Genomic DNA, 21036 nt, shown 5'->3' on the forward strand with positions numbered 1-21036 from the left:
CTGAGCTGTACTCTACTATGTCCTACTGTACTCTACTATGTCCTACTGAGCTGTACTCTACTATGTCCTACTGAACTGTACTCTACTATGTCCTACTGAACTGTACTCTACTATGTCCTACTGAGCTGTACTCTACTATGTCCTACTGAGCTGTACTCTACTATGTCCTACTGAACTCTACTATGTCCTACTGAGCTGTACTCTACTATGTCCTACTGAACTGTACTCTACTATGTCCTACTGAACTGTACTCTACTATGTCCTACTGAGCTGTACTCTACTATGTCCTACTGAGCTGTACTCTACTTTGTCCTACTGTACTCTACTATGTCCTACTGAACTGTACTCTACTATGTCCTACTGTACTGAACTCTACTATGTCCTACTGAACTGTACTCTACTATGTCCTACTGAACTGTACTCTACTATGTCCTACTGAACTGTACTCTACTATGTCCTACTGAACTGTACTCTACTATGTCCTACTGAGCTGTACTCTACTATGTCCTACTGAGCTGTACTCTACTATGTCCTACTGAACTGTACTCTACTATGTCCTACTGAACTGTACTCTACTATGTCCTACTGAACTGTACTCTACTATGTCCTACTGAACTGTACTCTACTATGTCCTACTGAGCTGTACTCTACTATGTCCTACTGAACTGTACTCTACTATGTCCTACTGAACTGTACTCTACTATGTCCTACTGAACTGTACTCTACTATGTCCTACTGAACTGTACTCTGTGGTCCTCTGTAGCTCAGCTGGTAGAGCACGGCGCTTGTAACGCCAAGGTAGTGGGTTCGATCCCCGGGACCACCCATACACAAAAAAAAAAAATGTATGCACGCATGACTGTAAGTCGCTTTGGATAAAAGCGTCTGCTAAATGGCATATTATTATTATTATTATTATTTACTCTACTATGTCCTACTGAGCTGTACTCTACTATGTCCTACTGTACTCTACTATGTCCTACTGAGCTGTACTCTACTATGTCCTACTGAGCTGTACTCTACTATGTCCTACTGAACTGTACTCTACTATGTCCTACTGTACTCTACTATGTCCTACTGAGCTGTACTCTACTATGTCCTACTGGACTGTACTCTACTATGTCCTACTGAACTGTACTCTACTATGTCCTACTGAACTGTACTCTACTATGTCCTACTGAACTGTACTCTACTATGTCCTACTGAACTGTACTCTACTATGTCCTACTGTACTCTACTATGTCCTACTGAGCTGTACTCTACTATGTCCTACTGAACTGTACTCTACTATGTCCTACTGAACTGTACTCTACTATGTCCTACTGAACTGTACTCTACTATGTCCTACTGAGCTGTACTCTACTATGTCCTACTGAACTGTACTCTACTATGTCCTACTGAGCTGTACTCTACTATGTCCTACTGAGCTGTACTCTACTATGTCCTACTGAGCTGTACTCTACTATGTCCTACTGAGCTGTACTCTACTATGTCCTACTGTACTCTACTATGTCCTACTGAACTGTACTCTACTATGTCCTACTGAACTGTACTCTACTATGTCCTACTGAGCTGTACTCTACTATGTCCTACTGAGCTGTACTCTACTATGTCCTACTGTACTCTACTATGTCCTACTGAACTGAACTCTACTATGTCCTACTGAGCTGTACTCTACTATGTCCTACTGTACTCTACTATGTCCTACTGAGCTGTACTCTACTATGTCCTACTGAACTGTACTCTACTATGTCCTACTGAACTGTACTCTACTATGTCCTACTGAACTGTACTCTACTATGTCCTACTGAGCTGTACTCTACTATGTCCTACTGAACTGAACTCTACTATGTCCTACTGAACTGTACTCTACTATGTCCTACTGAACTTTACTCTACTATGTTCTACTGAACTGTACTCTACCATGTCCTACTGAACTGTACTCTGCTATGTCCTACTGAACTGTACTCTACTATGTCCTACTGAACTGTACTCTACTATGTCCTACTGAACTGTACTCTACTATGTCCTACTGAACTGTACTCTACTATGTCCTACTGAACTGTACTCTACTATGTCCTACTGAACTGTACTCTACTATGTCCTACTGAGCTGTACTCTACTATGTCCTACTGTACTCTACTATGTCCTACTGAGCTGTACTCTACTATGTCCTACTGAGCTGTACTCTACTATGTCCTACTGAACTGTACTCTACTATGTCCTACTGTACTCTACTATGTCCTACTGAGCTGTACTCTACTATGTCCTACTGGACTGTACTCTACTATGTCCTACTGAACTGTACTCTACTATGTCCTACTGAACTGTACTCTACTATGTCCTACTGAACTGTACTCTACTATGTCCTACTGAACTGTACTCTACTATGTCCTACTGAGCTGTACTCTACTATGTCCTACTGAGCTGTACTCTACTATGTCCTACTGTACTCTACTATGTCCTACTGAACTGTACTCTACTATGTCCTACTGAACTGTACTCTACTATGTCCTACTGAGCTGTACTCTACTATGTCCTACTGAGCTGTACTCTACTATGTCCTACTGTACTCTACTATGTCCTACTGAACTGAACTCTACTATGTCCTACTGAGCTGTACTCTACTATGTCCTACTGTACTCTACTATGTCCTACTGAGCTGTACTCTACTATGTCCTACTGAACTGTACTCTACTATGTCCTACTGAACTGTACTCTACTATGTCCTACTGAACTGTACTCTACTATGTCCTACTGAGCTGTACTCTACTATGTCCTACTGAACTGAACTCTACTATGTCCTACTGAACTGTACTCTACTATGTTCTACTGAACTGTACTCTACCATGTCCTACTGAACTGTACTCTGCTATGTCCTACTGAACTGTACTCTACTATGTCCTACTGAACTGTACTCTACTATGTCCTACTGAACTGTACTCTACTATGTCCTACTGAACTGTACTCTACTATGTCCTACTGAACTGAACTCTACTATGTCCTACTGAGCTGTACTCTACTATGTCCTACTGAACTGTACTCTACTATGTCCTACTGAGCTGTACTCTACTATGTCCTACTGAGCTGTACTCTACTATGTCCTACTGTACTGTACTCTACTATGTCCTACTGGACTGAACTCTACTATGTCCTACTGAACTGTACTCTACTATGTCCTACTGAACTGTACTCTACTATGTCCTACTGAGCTGTACTCTACTATGTCCTACTGAACTGAACTCTATGTCCTACTGAGCTGTACTCTACTATGTCCTACTGAACTGTACTCTACTATGTCCTACTGAACTGTACTCTACTATGTCCTACTGTACTCTACTATGTCCTACTGAACTGTACTCTACTATGTCCTACTGAACTGTACTCTACTATGTCCTACTGAACTGTACTCTACTATGTCCTACTGAGCTGTACTCTACTATGTCCTACTGAGCTGTACTCTACTATGTCCTACTGAACTGTACTCTACTATGTCCTACTGAACTGTACTCTACTATGTCCTACTGAACTGTACTCTACTATGTCCTACTGAACTGTACTCTACTATGTCCTACTGTACTCTACTATGTCCTACTGTACTCTACTATGTCCTACTGAACTGTACTCTACTATGTCCTACTGAACTGTACTCTACTATGTCCTACTGAGCTGTACTCTACTATGTCCTACTGAGCTGTACTCTACTATGTCCTACTGAGCTGTACTCTACTATGTCCTACTGAGCTGTACTCTACTATGTCCTACTGTACTCTACTATGTCCTACTGAACTTTACTCTACTATGTCCTACTGTACTCTACTATGTCCTACTGAACTGTCCTCTACTATGTCCTACTGAACTGTACTCTACTATGTCCTACTGTACTCTACTATGTCCTACTGAACTGTACTCTACTATGTCCTACTGAGCTGAACTCTACTATGTCCTACTGAGCTGAACTCTACTATGTCCTACTGAACTGTACTCTACTATGTCCTACTGAACTGTACTCTACTATGTCCTACTGAACTGTACTCTACTATGTCCTACTGAGCTGTACTCTACTATGTCCTACTGAGCTGTACTCTACTATGTCCTACTGAACTCTACTATGTCCTACTGAACTGTACTCTACTATGTCCTACTGAACTGTACTCTACTATGTCCTACTGAGCTGTACTCTACTATGTCCTACTGAACTCTACTATGTCCTACTGAACTGTACTCTACTATGTCCTACTGAACTGTACTCTACTATGTCCTACTGAACTGTACTCTACTATGTCCTACTGAGCTGTACTCTACTATGTCCTACTGAGCTGTACTCTACTATGTCCTACTGAACTGTACTCTACTATGTCCTACTGAACTGTACTCTACTATGTCCTACTGAGCTGTACTCTACTATGTCCTACTGAGCTGTACTCTACTATGTCCTACTGAACTCTACTATGTCCTACTGAACTGTACTCTACTATGTCCTACTGAACTGTACTCTACTATGTCCTACTGAACTGTACTCTACTATGTCCTACTGAACGGTACTCTACTATGTCCTACTGAACTGTACTCTACTATGTCCTACTGAACTGTACTCTACTATGTCCTACTGAACTGTACTCTACTATGTCCTACTGAACTGTACTCTACTATGTCCTACTGAACTTTACTCTACTATGTCCTACTGAGCTGTACTCTACTATGTCCTACTGAGCTGTACTCTACTATGTCCTACTGAACTCTACTATGTCCTACTGAACTGTACTCTACTATGTCCTACTGAACTGTACTCTACTATGTCCTACTGAACTGTACTCTACTATGTCCTACTGAACGGTACTCTACTATGTCCTACTGAACTGTACTCTACTATGTCCTACTGAACTGTACTCTACTATGTCCTACTGAACTGTACTCTACTATGTCCTACTGAACTGTACTCTACTACAGTGGTTCTGTGTCAGTGTAACGCGGTGGATCGAAGTCAGGCGCAGGACACAGAACTCTATGAAAACCCACTTTACTGAAGAAGTAAAGAAACCAATACAGAATACCTCCACACAGGGAGGAACAAACTCGCTCACCAAACGCCACATGAAATGAAAAACAAACACGCACAAAACACAATGGGAGCCACCGGGTTAAATAGGGAAGGAGTGATCACATGATGGGGCAACAGGTGCGTGACAATCAGACAACAACAGGTAGAACATAGAACCAGAGAACATAGATCGGCAGTAGCTAGTACTCCGGGGACGACGAACGCCGAAGCCTCCCGAGCAAGGAGGAGGGGTGCCTCGGCAGAATCCGTGACAGGTTCCCAAACTGTGGGTCGGGACCCACTTGTTGGTCACGGCAGGGGTCCAGGTGGGTCGCAGGATTTAGCTTTAAAACAGCAACATTTTCTCTCCGCTGACAAGATATTTTGTACTTATTCTGTGATCTGTGCATGTTTTTTCACGCTCAACCGTTATGGTGGGTCACGACTCACGACACCTCAATTGGTGGGTCGCGACTCAAGACACCAATTGGTGGGTCGCGACTCAAGACACCTCAATTGGTGGGTCGCGACTCAAGACACCAATTGGTGGGTCGCGACTCAAGACACCTCAATTGGTGGGTCATGAAGCAAAAACGTTTGGGAACCCCTGATGGACTCTACTGGACTCTACTGTACACTACTGTATTCTAAGGTGTCCTACTGGACTCTACTGGACTCTACTGTATTCTACGGTGTCCTACTGGACTCTACTGTATTCTACGGTGTCCTACTGGACTCTACTGGAATCTACTGGACCCTACTGTATTCTACGGTGTCCTACTGGACTGTACTCTGCTATGTCCTACTGGACTGTACTCTACTTTGTCCTACTGAACTGTACTCTACTATGTCCTACTGAACTGTACTCTACTATGTCCTACTGAACTGTACTCTACTATGTCCTACTGAGCTGTACTCTACTATGTCCTACTGTACTCTACTATGTCCTACTGAACTGTACTCTACTATGTCCTACTGTACTCTACTATGTCCTACTGAACTGTACTCTACTATGTCCTACTGAACTGTACTCTACTATGTCCTACTGTACTCTACTATGTCCTACTGAACTGAACTCTACTATGTCCTACTGATCTGTACTCTACTATGTCCTACTGAACTGTACTCTACTATGTCCTACTGAACTGAACTCTACTATGTCCTACTGAGCTGTACTCTACTATGTCCTACTGAACTGTACTCTACTATGTCCTACTGAGCTGAACTCTACTATGTCCTACTGAGCTGAACTCTACTATGTCCTACTGAACTGTACTCTACTATGTCCTACTGAGCTGTACTCTACTATGTCCTACTGAGCTGAACTCTACTATGTCCTACTGAACTGTACTCTACTATGTCCTACTGAGCTGTACTCTACTATGTCCTACTGAGCTGTACTCTACTATGTCCTACTGAACTGTACTCTACTATGTCCTACTGAGCTGTACTCTACTATGTCCTACTGAGCTGTACTCTACTATGTCCTACTGAACTCTACTATGTCCTACTGAACTGTACTCTACTATGTCCTACTGAGCTGTACTCTACTATGTCCTACTGTACTCTACTATGTCCTACTGAGCTGTACTCTACTATGTCCTACTGAGCTGTACTCTACTATGTCCTACTGAGCTGTACTCTACTATGTCCTACTGAACTCTACTATGTCCTACTGAACTGTACTCTACTATGTCCTACTGAACTGTACTCTACTATGTCCTACTGAGCTGTACTCTACTATGTCCTACTGTACTCTACTATGTCCTACTGAGCTGTACTCTACTATGTCCTACTGAGCTGTACTCTACTATGTCCTACTGAGCTGTACTCTACTATGTCCTACTGAGCTGTACTCTACTATGTCCTACTGAACTGTACTCTACTATGTCCTACTGAGCTGTACTCTACTATGTCCTACTGAGCTGTACTCTACTATGTCCTACTGAGCTGTACTCTACTATGTCCTACTGAGCTGTACTCTACTATGTCCTACTGAGCTGTACTCTACTATGTCCTACTGAACTGTACTCTACTATGTCCTACTGAACGGTACTCTACTATGTCCTACTGAACTGTACTCTACTATGTCCTACTGAACTGTACTCTACTATGTCCTACTGAACTGTACTCTACTATGTCCTACTGAGCTGAACTCTACTATGTCCTACTGAACTGTACTCTACTATGTCCTACTGAACTGTACTCTACTACAGTGGTTCTGTGTCAGTGTAACGCGGTGGATCGAAGTCAGGCGCAGGACACAGAACTCTATGAAAACCCACTTTACTGAAGAAGTAAAGAAACCAATACAGAATACCTCCACACAGGGAGGAACAAACTCGCTCACCAAACGCCACATGAAATGAAAAACAAACACGCACAAAACACAATGGGAGCCACCGGGTTAAATAGGGAAGGAGTGATCACATGATGGGGCAACAGGTGCGTGACAATCAGACAACAACAGGTAGAACATAGAACCAGAGAACATAGATCGGCAGTAGCTAGTACTCCGGGGACGACGAACGCCGAAGTCTCCCGAGCAAGGAGGAGGGGTGCCTCGGCAGAATCCGTGACAGGTTCCCAAACTGTGGGTCGGGACCCACTTGTTGGTCACGGCAGGGGTCCAGGTGGGTCGCAGGATTTAGCTTTAAAACAGCAACATTTTCTCTCCGCTGACAAGATATTTTGTACTTATTCTGTGATCTGTGTATGTTTTTTCACGCTCAACCGTTATGGTGGATCACGACTCACGACACCTCAATTGGTGGGTCGCGACTCAAGACACCAATTGGTGGGTCGCGACTCAAGACACCTCAATTGGTGGGTCATGAAGCAAAAACGTTTGGGAACCCCTGATGGACTCTACTGGACTCTACTGTACACTACTGTATTCTAAGGTGTCCTACTGGACTCTACTGGACTCTACTGTATTCTACGGTGTCCTACTGGACTCTACTGTATTCTACGGTGTCCTACTGGACTCTACTGGAATCTACTGGACCCTACTGTATTCTACAGTGTCCTACTGGACTCTACTGGAATCTACTGGACCCCACTGTATTCTACGGTGTCCTACTGGACTCTACTGTATTCTACGGTGTCCTACTGGACTCTACTGGAATCTACTGGACTCTACTGTATTCTACGGTGTCCTACTGGACTCTACTGTATTCTACGGTGTCCTACTGGACTCTACTGTATTCTACAGTGTCCTACTGGACTCTACTGAACTCTACTGTATTCTACGGTGTCCTACTGGACTCTACTGTATTCTACGGTGTCCTACTGGACTCTACTGGATTCTACTGTATTCTACTGTACACTACTGGACTCTACTGTATTCTATGGTGTCCTACTGGACTCTACTGTATTCTACTTCACACTACTGTATTCTACTGGACTCTACTGGACTCTACTGTATTCTACTTCACACTACTGTATTCTACTGTATTCTGCTGGACTCTACTGTATTCTACTGGACTCTACTGAACTCTACTGAACTCTACTGTATTCTACTGGACTCTACTGGACTCTAATGTATTCTACTGTATTCTACTGTATTCTACTGTATTCTACAGAACTCTACTGTATTCTACTGAACTCTACTATATTCTACTTCACACTACTGTATTCTACTGAACTCTACTGTATTCTGCTGTATTCTACTGGACTCTACTGGACTCTACTGTATTCTACTGTACACTACTGGACTGTACTGTATTCTACGGTGTCCTACTGGACTCTACTGTATTCTACTTCACACTACTGTATTCTACTGGACTCTACTGGACTCTACTGGACTCTACTGTATTCTGCTGTATTCTACTGGACTCTACTGGACTCTACTGTATTCTACTGTACACTACTGGACTCTACTGTATTCTACGGTGTCCTACTGGACTCTACTGTATTCTACTTCACACTACTGTATTCTGCTGGACTCTACTGGACTCTACTGTATTCTACTGGACTCTACTGGACTCTACTGAACTCTACTGTATTCTACTGGACTCTACTGGACTCTACTGTATTCTACTGAACTCTACTGTAGTCTACAGAACTCTACTGTATTCTACTGAACTATACTGTATTCTACTGAACTCTACTGTATTCTACTGTATTCTACTGAACTCTACTGGACTCTACTGTATTTTACTGGACTCTACTGAACTCTACTGTATTCTACTGTATTCTACTGTATTCTAAAGAACTCTACTGTATGCTACTGGACTCTACTGGACTCTACTGGACTCTACTGTATTCTACTGTACACTACTGGACTCTACTGTATTCTACGGTGTCCTACTGTATTCTACTTCACACTACTGTATTCTACTGGACTCTACTGGACTCTACTGTATTCTACTTCACACTACTGTATTCTGCTGGACTCTACTGGACTCTACTGTATTCTACTGGACTCTACTGGACTCTACTGAACTCTACTGGACTCTACTGTATTCTACTGTATTCTACTGTATTCTACTGGACTCTACTGTATTTTACTGGGCTCTACTGTACTCTACTGTATTCTACTGGACTCTACTGGACTCTACTGGACTCTACTATATTCTACTGTATTCTACTGGACTCTACTGGACTCTACTGGACTCTACTGTATTTTACTGGACTCTACTGGACTCTACTGTACACTACTTTATCCTACTGTGTCCTTCTGTACTGTATTCTACTGTGCTCTACTGTATTCTACTGGACTCTACTGTGTCCTACTGTTCTGAACTCTACTCTGATGTCTGTTCTGAACTCTACTCTGATGTCTGTTCTGTACTCTACTCTGATGTCTGTTCTGAACTCTACTCTGATTTCTGTTCTGTACTCTACTCTGATGTCTGTTCTGAACTCTACTCTGATGTCTGTTCTGTACTCTACTCTGATGTCTGTTCTGAACTCTACTCTGATGTCTGTTCTGTACTCTACTCTGATGTCTGTTCTGAACTCTACTCTGATGTCTGTTCTGAACTCTACGCTGATGTCTGTTCTGAACTCTACGCTGATGTCTGTTCCTAACTCTACGCTGATGTCTGTTCTGTCTAAGCTGCTCCATGATGAGTGGGCCAGATATGGAGCCTTCTACAAATACCAACCTGTGGACCTCATCAGGTACCTACTTTATTACTATATTACATTATCATCAGGTACCAACATTACTACCTTGTTATTTTAGTACATTATCATCAGGTACCAACATTATTACATTATTATTGCATTACATTATCATCAGGTGCCAACATGACCACATAACTACACTGAACAAAAATATAAATGCAACATTCAACAATTTCAAAGATTTTACTGAGTTACAGTTCATATAAGGAAATTAGTCAATTGAAATAAATTAATTAGGCCCTAATCTATGGATTTCACATGACTGGGAATACAGATATGCATCTGTTGGTCACAGATACCTGGGGGCGTGGTTTAGACAACCAGTCAGTATCTGGTGTGACCATTTTCCTCATGCAGCGCGACACATCAGGCTGTTGATTGTGGCCTGTGGAATGTTGTCCCTCTCCTCTTCAATGGCTGTGGGAAGTTGCTGGATATTGGCAGGAACTGGAACATGCTGTCGTACACGTCGATCCAGAGCATCCCAAACATGCTCAATGGGTGACATGTCTGGTGAGTATGCAGGCCATGGAAGAACTGGGACATTTTCAGCTTCCAGGAATTGTGTCCAGATCCTTGCGACATGGAGCCGTGCATTATCACGCTGAAACATGAGGTGATGGTGGCGGATGAATGGCACGACAATGGGCCTCATGACCTCGTCACGGTATCTCTGTGCATTCAAATTGCCATCGATAAAATGCAATTGTTTGTTGTCCGTATCTTATGCCTGCCCATACCATAACCCCACCGCCACCATGGGGCACTCTGTTCACAACTTTGACATCAGCAAACCGCTTGCCCACATGACGCCCGGTACAGTTGAAATCGGGATACATCCGTGAAGAGCACACTTCTCCTACGTGCCAGTGGCCGTCAAAGGTGAGCATTTGCCCACTGAAGTCGGTTACGACGCCAAACTGCAGTCAGGTAAAGACCCTGGTGAGGACGACGAGCACGCAGATGAGCTTCCCTGAGACGGTTTCTGACAGTTTGTGCAGAAATTCTTCGGTTGTGCAAACCCACAGTTTCATCAGCTGTCCAGGTGGTCGGTCTCAGACGACTCCGCAGGTGTAGAAGCCGGATGTGGAGGTCCTGGGCTGGCGTGGTTACACGTGGTCTGCGGTTTTGAGGCCGGTTGGACGTACTGCCAAATTCTCTAAAATGACATATAGGCTTGTGATGGAGAAATTAACATTAAATTCTATGGCAACAGCTCTGTTGGACATTTCTGTAGTCCGCATGCCAATTACACACTCCTTAAAAACTTGAGACATCTGTGGCATTGTGTTGTGTGACAAAACTGCACATTTTAGAGTGGCCTTTTATTGTCCCCAGCACAAGATGCACCTGTGTAATGATAATTCTGTTTAATCAGCTTCTTGATAGGCCACACCTGTCAGATAGATGGATTATCTTGGCAAAGGAGAAATGATCACTAACAGGGATGTAAACAAATTTGTCCACAAAACTGTAGAGAAATAAGCTTTTGGTGGATATGGAACATTTCTGGGATCTTTTATTTCAGCTCATGAAACATGGGACCAACACTTTACATGTTGCGTTTATATTTTCTGTTCAGTATACATTACATTATCATTGGGTACCACAATTACTACATTATCACTAGGTTACATTATCATCAGGTACACACATTACTACATTATTACGCCATACATTACCAGGTGCCACCATTACGGCATTATTTTTAGTTAACTGCATTATTACTACATTACATTATCATCAGGTACCAATATTACCAATATTACCACATAACTACATTATCATCAGGTACCAACATTGCTACATATTACTATATTACATTATTAGGTACCACGGTTACAACATTATTACCACGTTACATTATCATCAGGTACTGACATTACCACATAACTACATTGCATTGTCATTATATACCAACACTACTAGATCATTACTACATTACGTTACCAACAGGTATCAACATTACTACATGATTATAACATTACATTATCATCAGGTGCCAGCATCACTACATTGTTACCACATTACCAACATTACTACGTTATTACTACATTACATTATCAGGTACCAACATTACTACGTTATTTATACATTACATTATCAGGTACCAACAATTACTACGTTGTTTATACATTACATTATCATCAGGTATCAACATTACATTATTACCGCATTACATTATCAGGTGCCAACAGTACTACATTATTACTACATAGCATTATCATTAGATACCAGCATTACTACATTATTACTGCATTACATATCATAATTTACAGGAGCAATTAGGGTTAAGTACCTTACTCATGGGTACATCGGCCGATTGTTCACCTAGTCGGCTCAGGGATTCGAACTAGCGACCTTTCGGTTACTGGCCCAACGCTCTTAATCGCTAGGCTACCTGCCGCCCTATCATTAGTTACCAACATTAGTACATTATTACTACATTATCATCGATCATTATTACCCCGTGAACCCAAACCCTAATACCAGGCTCTATTAGTACATTACAATGTTGTATTATAATAATGATCACACATCTGCCTGCTGATGACCTCTGCCTTACAGGAAGTACTTTGGGGAGAAGATCGGTCTGTACTTTGCCTGGCTGGGCGTCTACACTCAGCTGCTCATACCAGCCTCTCTGGTTGGGATCATCGTCTTCTGCTATGGCTGTTACACTGTAGACACAAACGTACCCAGGTACACACACACACACACACACACACACACACACTCTCACACACACACACACACACACACACACACACACACACACACACACACACACACACACACACACACACACACACACACACACACACACACACACACACTATCACGCACACACACACTCTCACGCACACACACACACACACACACACACTCTCACACACACACACACACCCAGACCAGGTCCATGCCAGGTACCCACTCTAGTGTTGTATGTGTGTGGGAGGAACATTGTCAGACTGGAAAGAACACCTGAACAGGAGAGCCCCTGGGGCCTCATTTAGGAACGTTGTGTTCGCACACCATATGCCCTCAGAACATGCATGCGCCAGTTTTCAGGCATAAGTTAAATGTTGACTTATTCTGAACAGCAAAATATAATAAGATGATATAATTTGCCATTAGTGAGAAGAGAGAATCTATTTTATCTTTGCGTTCTAAAATAATTAGATAGCATATTTCCTATTATTTATTTCAGTTCCGTGTTCGTTGCAGAATAAATTCCTCAACCTTTTCTGACTGTGATGGTTTCCTAGGTTACTCGGCTGCCGTTCATCCCATCTCTCATTTTAAATGGACCCACTTCACCGTAGTAAAAAGAGAAGCTGTTTCTGGAATTTTACTCCATTTGATCTGATCTGACAATTTTCCAGATTGACGGCACACCCTGTTTCCGGTTTCCGGTTGATTACAACAGCCACGCAAATACGACAACAGGTTGTTAGCGAGTTCATTTAGCGATATTGACACAGATGTTATTGTTAGAAAAACAAGGCCGTTGACGGCCGCTATGGGTTCTAAAGGGTTTTAATGGTAGAACAGACGGTTCACCTTTTCCATCGACATTTGTAGGCTACGTCTGAATATTGTAATGTAACATTTCTCAAGTAGACAATATTTAATGTAGAAATATAGTATATATCCAGTACCAGTCAGGTTTGGACACACCTACTCATTCAAGGGTTTTTCTTTATTTTTACTATTTTCTACATGGTAGAATAACAGTGAAGACACCAAAACTATGAAATAACACATATGGAATCATGTAGTAACCAAAAAAGTGTTAAACAAATCAAAATATATTTTATATTTGAGATTCTTTAAATAGCCACCCTTTGCCTTGACGACAGCTTTGCACTCTCTTGGCATTCTCTCAACCAGCTTCACCTGGAATGCTTTTCAGTCTTGAAGGAGTTCCCACATATGCTGAGCACTTGTTGGCTGCTTTTCCTTCACTTAGTTGGTTTCAAGTCGGGGGATTGTGGAGGCCAGGTCCTCTGATGCAGCACTCCATCAATCTCCTTCTTGGTAAAATAGCCCTTACACAGCCTGGAGGTGTGTTGGGTCATTGTCCTGTTGAAAAACAAATGATAGTCCCACTAAGCCCAAACCAGATGGGATGGCGTATCGCTGCAGAATGCTGTGGTAGCCATGCTGGTTAAGTGTGCCTTGAATTCTAAATAAATCACAGACACTGTCACCAGCAAAGTACCCCCACACCATAACACCTCCTCCTCCATGCTTTACGGTGGGAACTACACATGCGGAGATCATCCGTTCACCAACACCGCGTCTCAGAAAGACACGTCGGTTGGAACCAAAAATCTCCAATTTGGACTCCAGACCAAAGGACAAATTTCCCCGGGTCTAATGTCCATTGCTCGTGTTTCTTGGCCCAAGCAAGTCTCTTCTTCTTATTGGTGTCCTTTAGTAGTGGTTTCTTTGCAGCAATTCGACCATGAAGGCCTGATTCACACAGTCCCCTCTGACAGTTGATGTTGAAATGTGTCTGTGACTTGAACTCTGAAGCATTTATTTGGGCTGCAATTTCTGAGGCTGGTAACTCTAATGAACTTATCCTCTGCAGCAGAGGTAACTCTGGGTCTTCCTTTCCTGTGGCGGTCATCATGAGAGCCAGTTTCATCATAGAGCTTGATGGTTTTTGCGACTGCACTTGAAGAAACTTTAAAAGTTCTTGAAATGTTCCGTATTGACTGACCTTCATGTCTTAAAGTAATGATGGACTGTCGTTTCCCTCTGCTTATTTGAGCTGCTCTTGCCATAATATGGACTTGGTATTTTACCAAATAGGGCTATCTACCTTGCCACAACACAACTGATTGGCTCAAATGCATTAAGAAGGAAAGACATTCCACACATTAACTTTTAAGAAGGCACACCTGTTAATTGAAATGCATTCCAGGTGACTACCTCATGAAGCTGGTTGAGAGAATGCCAAGAGTGTGCAAAGCTGTCATCAAGGCAAAGGGTGGCTATTTGAAGAGTCTCAAATATAAAATATATTTTGATTTGTTTAACACTTTTTTTGGTTACTACATGATTCCATACGTGTTATCTCATAGTTCTGATGTCTTCACTATTATTCTACAATGTAAACAATAGTAAAAATAAAGGGAAAACCCTTGAATGAGTAGGTGTGTCCAAACTTTAGACTGGTACTGGATATCATAACCAGCTGAATCAATTCTACACCTTTTCTGGTGCTGATGAGGTCCTATTCAGAAGTAGCCATAGAACAAATGAACATGCACATGTCATTTAATTTGGCCTATTAAATTGGTTATTAGGCCTATAAGTTCAAGTAATTTCATCTGACCGGGAGCGTGGTTTGTATCACAACAAAACTGAATAGGTGAAGAGACAGTTGATCTTTTGTATTGACGTGTAGAACACCACTGGATGGAGGTCTACTGTAGTTGTCTTTTTTTTGTGAATAGACAATGTTTCAGAATTCGCAGATATTTAGGTTCGGGAAAAAGTGAATGCAAAGCATTATTGCATTCAAATGATCTGTTTACAGGTACACAACAATTTACAATTGTTTTTGTCTTTCAGAAACGGTCAGAATGTCACTGCAAAATAAAACATTCTGCCAACGCCTCCAAAGGCATTTGATCAAGTTCGCTATTGCTATTTCCTTTAGAGACTATCTTGAACTATTTCCAATACTTCCAAAGTATACAGCAAATAAGGGCGTTATTGTTACCATAAAAGGTGACTGATGGGTGTTTTTCAGGCTGAATTATGTCTGTTCACGCGTGCGCAGTTTGAAGACAGGTCAGATTTTTATACCAGGAAACATGGCTATGTACGGCGTGCGCCAAGTTTAGAAGTATCAGTATGTTTGTGAATGAACAGTCTTTTCAGAAATGGTGCACGCAGCTATTTAGTGTTAAACTTACGCAACGGTTCTAAATGAGTCCCCAGGTGTCTCTCTAGAACAGTGGATTTCCAGGTCGGGGTCGGGACCCCTAGTGGGGTCACGGGGGAATTGCAGTGGGGTCACCACATAAAGAAATTACCTTTTTTTTGTTGTTGTTGAGAAACATACTTAGAAAAATGTGACTGTGTGTGTGTAGCCTGGAGATGTGTGATAAGCAGCGGAACTTCACTATGTGCCCTCTGTGTGACGGAGTGTGTGACTACTGGCACCTGTCCACTGCCTGTGGCACCGCCCGGGCATCCCACCTGTTCGACAACCCTGCCACCATATTCTTCGCCATCTTCATGTCTCTCTGGGGTATGTATTAACATTCTATTACCTCTTAATACCCCCATCTCCATGTCCCTCTGGGGTATGTATTAACATTCTATTACCTCTTAATACCCCATCTCCATGTCCCTCTGGGGTATGTATTAACATTCTATTACCCCTTAATACCCCCATCTCCATGTCCCTCTGGGGTATGTATTAACATTCTATTACCTCTTAATACCCCCATCTCCATGTCCCTCTGGGGTATGTATTAACATTCTATTACCCCTTAATACCCCCATCTCCATGTCCCTATGTTTTATCACCCCTGTTACCGCCCCTCCTGTCCATCAGCCAGCCCGTCTGTCAGCCTGTCTGTGGTGGGCCAGGTCTATGTATTACCGCCCCTCCTGTCCATCAGCCAGCCCGTCTGTCAGCCCGTCTGTGGGGGGCCAGGTCTATGTATTACCGCCCCTCCTGTCCATCAGCCAGCCCGTCTGTCAGCCCGTCTGTGGGGGGCCAGGTCTATGTATTACCGCCCCTCCTGTCCATCAGCCAGCCAGCCCGTCTGTCAGCCCGTCTGTGGGGGGCCAGGTCTATGTATTACCGCCCCTCCTGTCCATCAGCCAGCCCGTCTGTCAGCCCGTCTGTGGGGGGCCAGGTCTATGTATTACCGCCCCTCCTGTCCATCAGCCAGCCCGTCTGTCAGCCCGTCTGTGGGGGGCCAGGTCTATGTATTACCGCCCCTCCTGTCCATCAGCCAGCCCGTCTGTCAGCCCGTCTGTGGGGGGCCAGGTCTATGTATTACCGCCCCTCCTGTCCATCAGCCAGCCAGCCCGTCTGTCAGCCCGTCTGTGGGGGGCCAGGTCTATGTATTACCGCCCCTCCTGTCCATCAGCCAGCCCGTCTGTCAGCCCGTCTGTGGGGGCCAGGTCTATGTATTATTATTCACAGTAGGACCTCTGGGGTGAAGGAAACCATGAGATAATTACAACCCCCGCTACACTGCTGTGCACCACTCTGTCTCAGCTTAGGTTTCCTCTGCTAGTGTTGGTGGACCAGTATTCATGTCTAAGTCTGTGTCTGTGTCTGTGTCTGTGTCTGTGTGTGTGTCTGTGTGTGTGTCTGTGTGTGTGTGTGTGTGTGTGTGTGTGTGTGTGTGTGTGTGTGTGTGTGTGTGTGTGTGTAGTTGCGACGTTCCTGGAGCACTGGAAGCGTCGTCAGATCAGTCTGAACCACAGCTGGAACCTCACAGGACTAGAGGAAGAGGAGGTACACACACCATCACTCTTCATCACTCTTCATCCCTCCCCATCACTCTTCATCACACCACACCACACACCATCACTCCCCATCACTCTTCATCCCTCCCCATCACACACCATCACTCTTCATCACACACCATCACTCTTCATCACACCACACCACACCCCATCACTCTTCATCACTCCCCATCACTCTTCATCACTCCCCATCACTCTTCATCACACCACACCACACTTCATCACTCCCCATCACTCTTCATCACTCCCCATCACTCTTCATCACTCCACATCACACACCATCACTCTTCATCACACCACACCAAACCACATCACTCCACATCACTCTTCATCACTCTTCATCACTCCACATCACTCTTCATCACTCCCCATCACTCTTCATCACTCCCCATCACTCTTCATCACACCCCACCCCATGACATCACACCCCACCCCATGACATCACACCCCACCACACCCCACCCCACCCCATGACATAACACCCCACCCCACCCCATCACACCCCACACCATCACTCTTCATCACTCCCCATCACTCTTCATCACACCCCACCCCACCCCATCACACCCCACCACACCACATTACTTTACTCTCCCTACACTCCTTGTATTAATGGTCAGGTTACTTCACTACACTCCAACTGTCACGAACGTCTTGGTAAGGAGTAGACCAATGCGCAGCGTGTTGCACGAACATGGTGATCTTTATTATCTTAAGAGATCATCTATACAATACACAAAACAATAAACGACTTGTGAAGTCCACAGTGACAAAGACCGACAAGGAACAAAAACCCACAACCACAAAGTGAAACACAGACAGTTAAATATGGCTCCCAATCAGAGACAACCAGCACACAGCTGACACTCGTTGCCTCTGATTGGGAGTCACCCAGTCAAACATAGAAATAAACAACCTAGAACTCCCAACATAGAAACAAACACAATCTGGCTCAATAACTAGAGTCCATTAGCCAGGGTGTGACACCAACTGACACCAGTCCAGGTCCTCATCACTAACTGTGACCATCAGCAGAGGAGAAGAAATGAACCGATCTCTTGCTCTCTCTTCTCCCCCCCAGGAACACCCGAGGCCCAAGTATGAGACCATCCTCCTCCAGAAGAGACAGAGGATGAGGAGGAAGGAGAAGGAGAAGAATAAGAAGAAGAAGAAGAAGATTGAGGTGGGGATACAGTGCCTTGCAAAAGTATTCATCCCCCTTGGCGTTTTTCCTATTTTGTTGCATTACAACCTGTAATTTAAATTGATTTTTATTTGGATTTCATGTAAATGGGCGTACACAAAATAGTCCAAATTGGTGAAGTGAAATGAAAAAAATTACTTGTTTCAAGAAATTCAAAAAATGTAATAACGGAAAAGTGGTGTGTGCATATGTATTCACCCCCTTTGATATGAAGCCCCTAAATAACATCTGGTGCAACCAATTACCTTAAGAAGTCACATAATTAGTTACATAAAGTCCACCTGTGTGCAATCTAAGTGTCACACGATCAGTCACATGATCTCGGTATATATACACCTGTTCTGAAAGGCCCCAGAGTCAACACAACTAAGCAAGGGGCACCACCAAGCAAGCGGCACCATGAAGACCAAGGAGCTCTCCAAACAGGTCAGGGACAAAGTTGTGGAGAAGTACAGATCAGGGTTGGGTTATAAAAAAATATCAGAAACTTTGAACATCCCACAGAGCACCATTAAATCCATTATAAAAAAATGGAAAGAATATGGCACCACAACAAACCTGCCAAGAGAGGGCCGCCCACCAAAACTTACGGACCAGGCAAGGAGGGCATTAATCAGACGCAACAAAGAGACCAAAGATAACCCTGAAGGAGCTGCAAAGCTCCACAGCGGAGAATGGAGTATCTGTTCATAGGACCACTTTAAGCCGTACACTCCACAGAGCTGGGCTTTATGGGAGAGTGGCCAGAAAAAAGCCATTGCTTAAAGAACAAAATAAGCAAACACGTTTGGTGTTCGCCAAAAGGCATGTGGGTGACCTCCCAAACATATGGAAGAAGGTACTCTGGGGTTGAATAGTTATGCACGCTCATGTTTTCTGTTTTTTTGTCTTATTTCTTGTTTGTTTCTTCAAAGTTGTAGGCATGTTGTGTAAATCAAATTATACAAACCCCCTAAAAATCCATTTTAATTCCAGGTTGTAAGGCAACAAAATAGGGAAAATGCCATGGGGGGTGAATACTTTCGCAAGCCACTATATCTTCTACTCCCCTCAGGATTTAAAACTGTCAACTGGTATTTGCTCTGCGGCTAATGTACAAACACCAGTTGTGGGTTCTAATGTACAAACACCAGTTGTTGGTTCTAATGTACAAACACCAGTTGTGGGTTCTAATGTGTCTTATCCCAGGGTGACTGAGTTGACATAGAGGGGAACGCTACAGTAGAACGCCCAGGGTGACTGAGTTGACATAGAGGGGGATGCTACAGTAGAACGCCCAGGGTGACTGAGTTGACATAGAGGGGGATGCTACAGTAGAACGCCCAGGGTGACTGAGTTGAGGAAGAGGGGGATGCTACAGTAGAACGCCCAGGGTGACTGAGTTGACATAGAGGGGGACGCTACAGTAGAACGCCCAGGGTGACTGAGTTGACATAGAGGGGGACGCTACAGTAGAACGCCCAGGGTGACTGAGTTGACATAGAGGGGGACGCTACAGTAGAACGCCCAGGGTGACTGAGTTGAGGAAGAGGGGGATGCTATGGTAGAACGCCCAGGGTGACTGAGTTGACATAGAGGGGGACGCTACAGTAGAACGCCCAGGGTGACTGAGTTGACATAGAGGGGGATGCTACAGTAGAACGCCCAGGGTGACTGAGTTGAGGAAGAGGGGGATGCTACAGTAGAACGCCCAGGGTGACTGAGTTGACATAGAGGGGGACGCTACAGTAGAACGCCCAGGGTGACTGAGTTGACATAGAGGGGGACGCTACAGTAGAATGCCCAGGGTGACTGAGTTGACATAGAGGGGGATGCTACAGTAGAACGCCCAGGGTGACTGAGTTGACATAGAGGGGGACGCTACAGTAGAATGCCCAGGGTGACTGAGTTGACATAGAGGGGGATGCTACAGTAGAACGCCCAGGGTGACTGAGTTGACATAGAGGGGGACGCTACAGTAGAACGCCCAGGGTGACTGAGTTGACATAGAGGGGGACGCTACAGTAGAACGCCCAGGGTGACTGAGTTGACATAGAGGGGGACGCTACAGTAGAACGCCCAGGGTGACTGAGGTGACATAGAGGGGGACGCTACAGTAGAACGCCCTGGGTGACTGAGTTGACATAGAGGGGGATGCTACAGTAGA

General features: G+C 44.0%; 1 protein-coding gene across 1 annotated transcript in view; it reads left to right on the forward strand.

Moving 5' to 3' along the window:
* The window catches only part of LOC311121831 (anoctamin-1-like), a gene marked incomplete at both ends in the record, with an annotated part of 77928 nt that overhangs the window by 36686 nt on the left and 20206 nt on the right, over positions 1-21036 (forward strand). Inside the window, 5 exons of the mRNA XM_084196273.1 lie at positions 10104-10168; positions 12743-12877; positions 16288-16448; positions 17593-17675; positions 18768-18869. Coding sequence (XP_084052399.1) covers positions 10104-10168; positions 12743-12877; positions 16288-16448; positions 17593-17675; positions 18768-18869 — 546 coding nt within the window. The remainder of the gene's footprint in view (positions 1-10103; positions 10169-12742; positions 12878-16287; positions 16449-17592; positions 17676-18767; positions 18870-21036) is intronic.

Source organism: Coregonus lavaretus, assembly GCF_964263955.1.
Source record: "Coregonus lavaretus genome assembly, contig: HAP1_SCAFFOLD_2184, whole genome shotgun sequence".
Lineage (NCBI taxonomy): Eukaryota > Metazoa > Chordata > Actinopteri > Salmoniformes > Salmonidae > Coregonus > Coregonus lavaretus.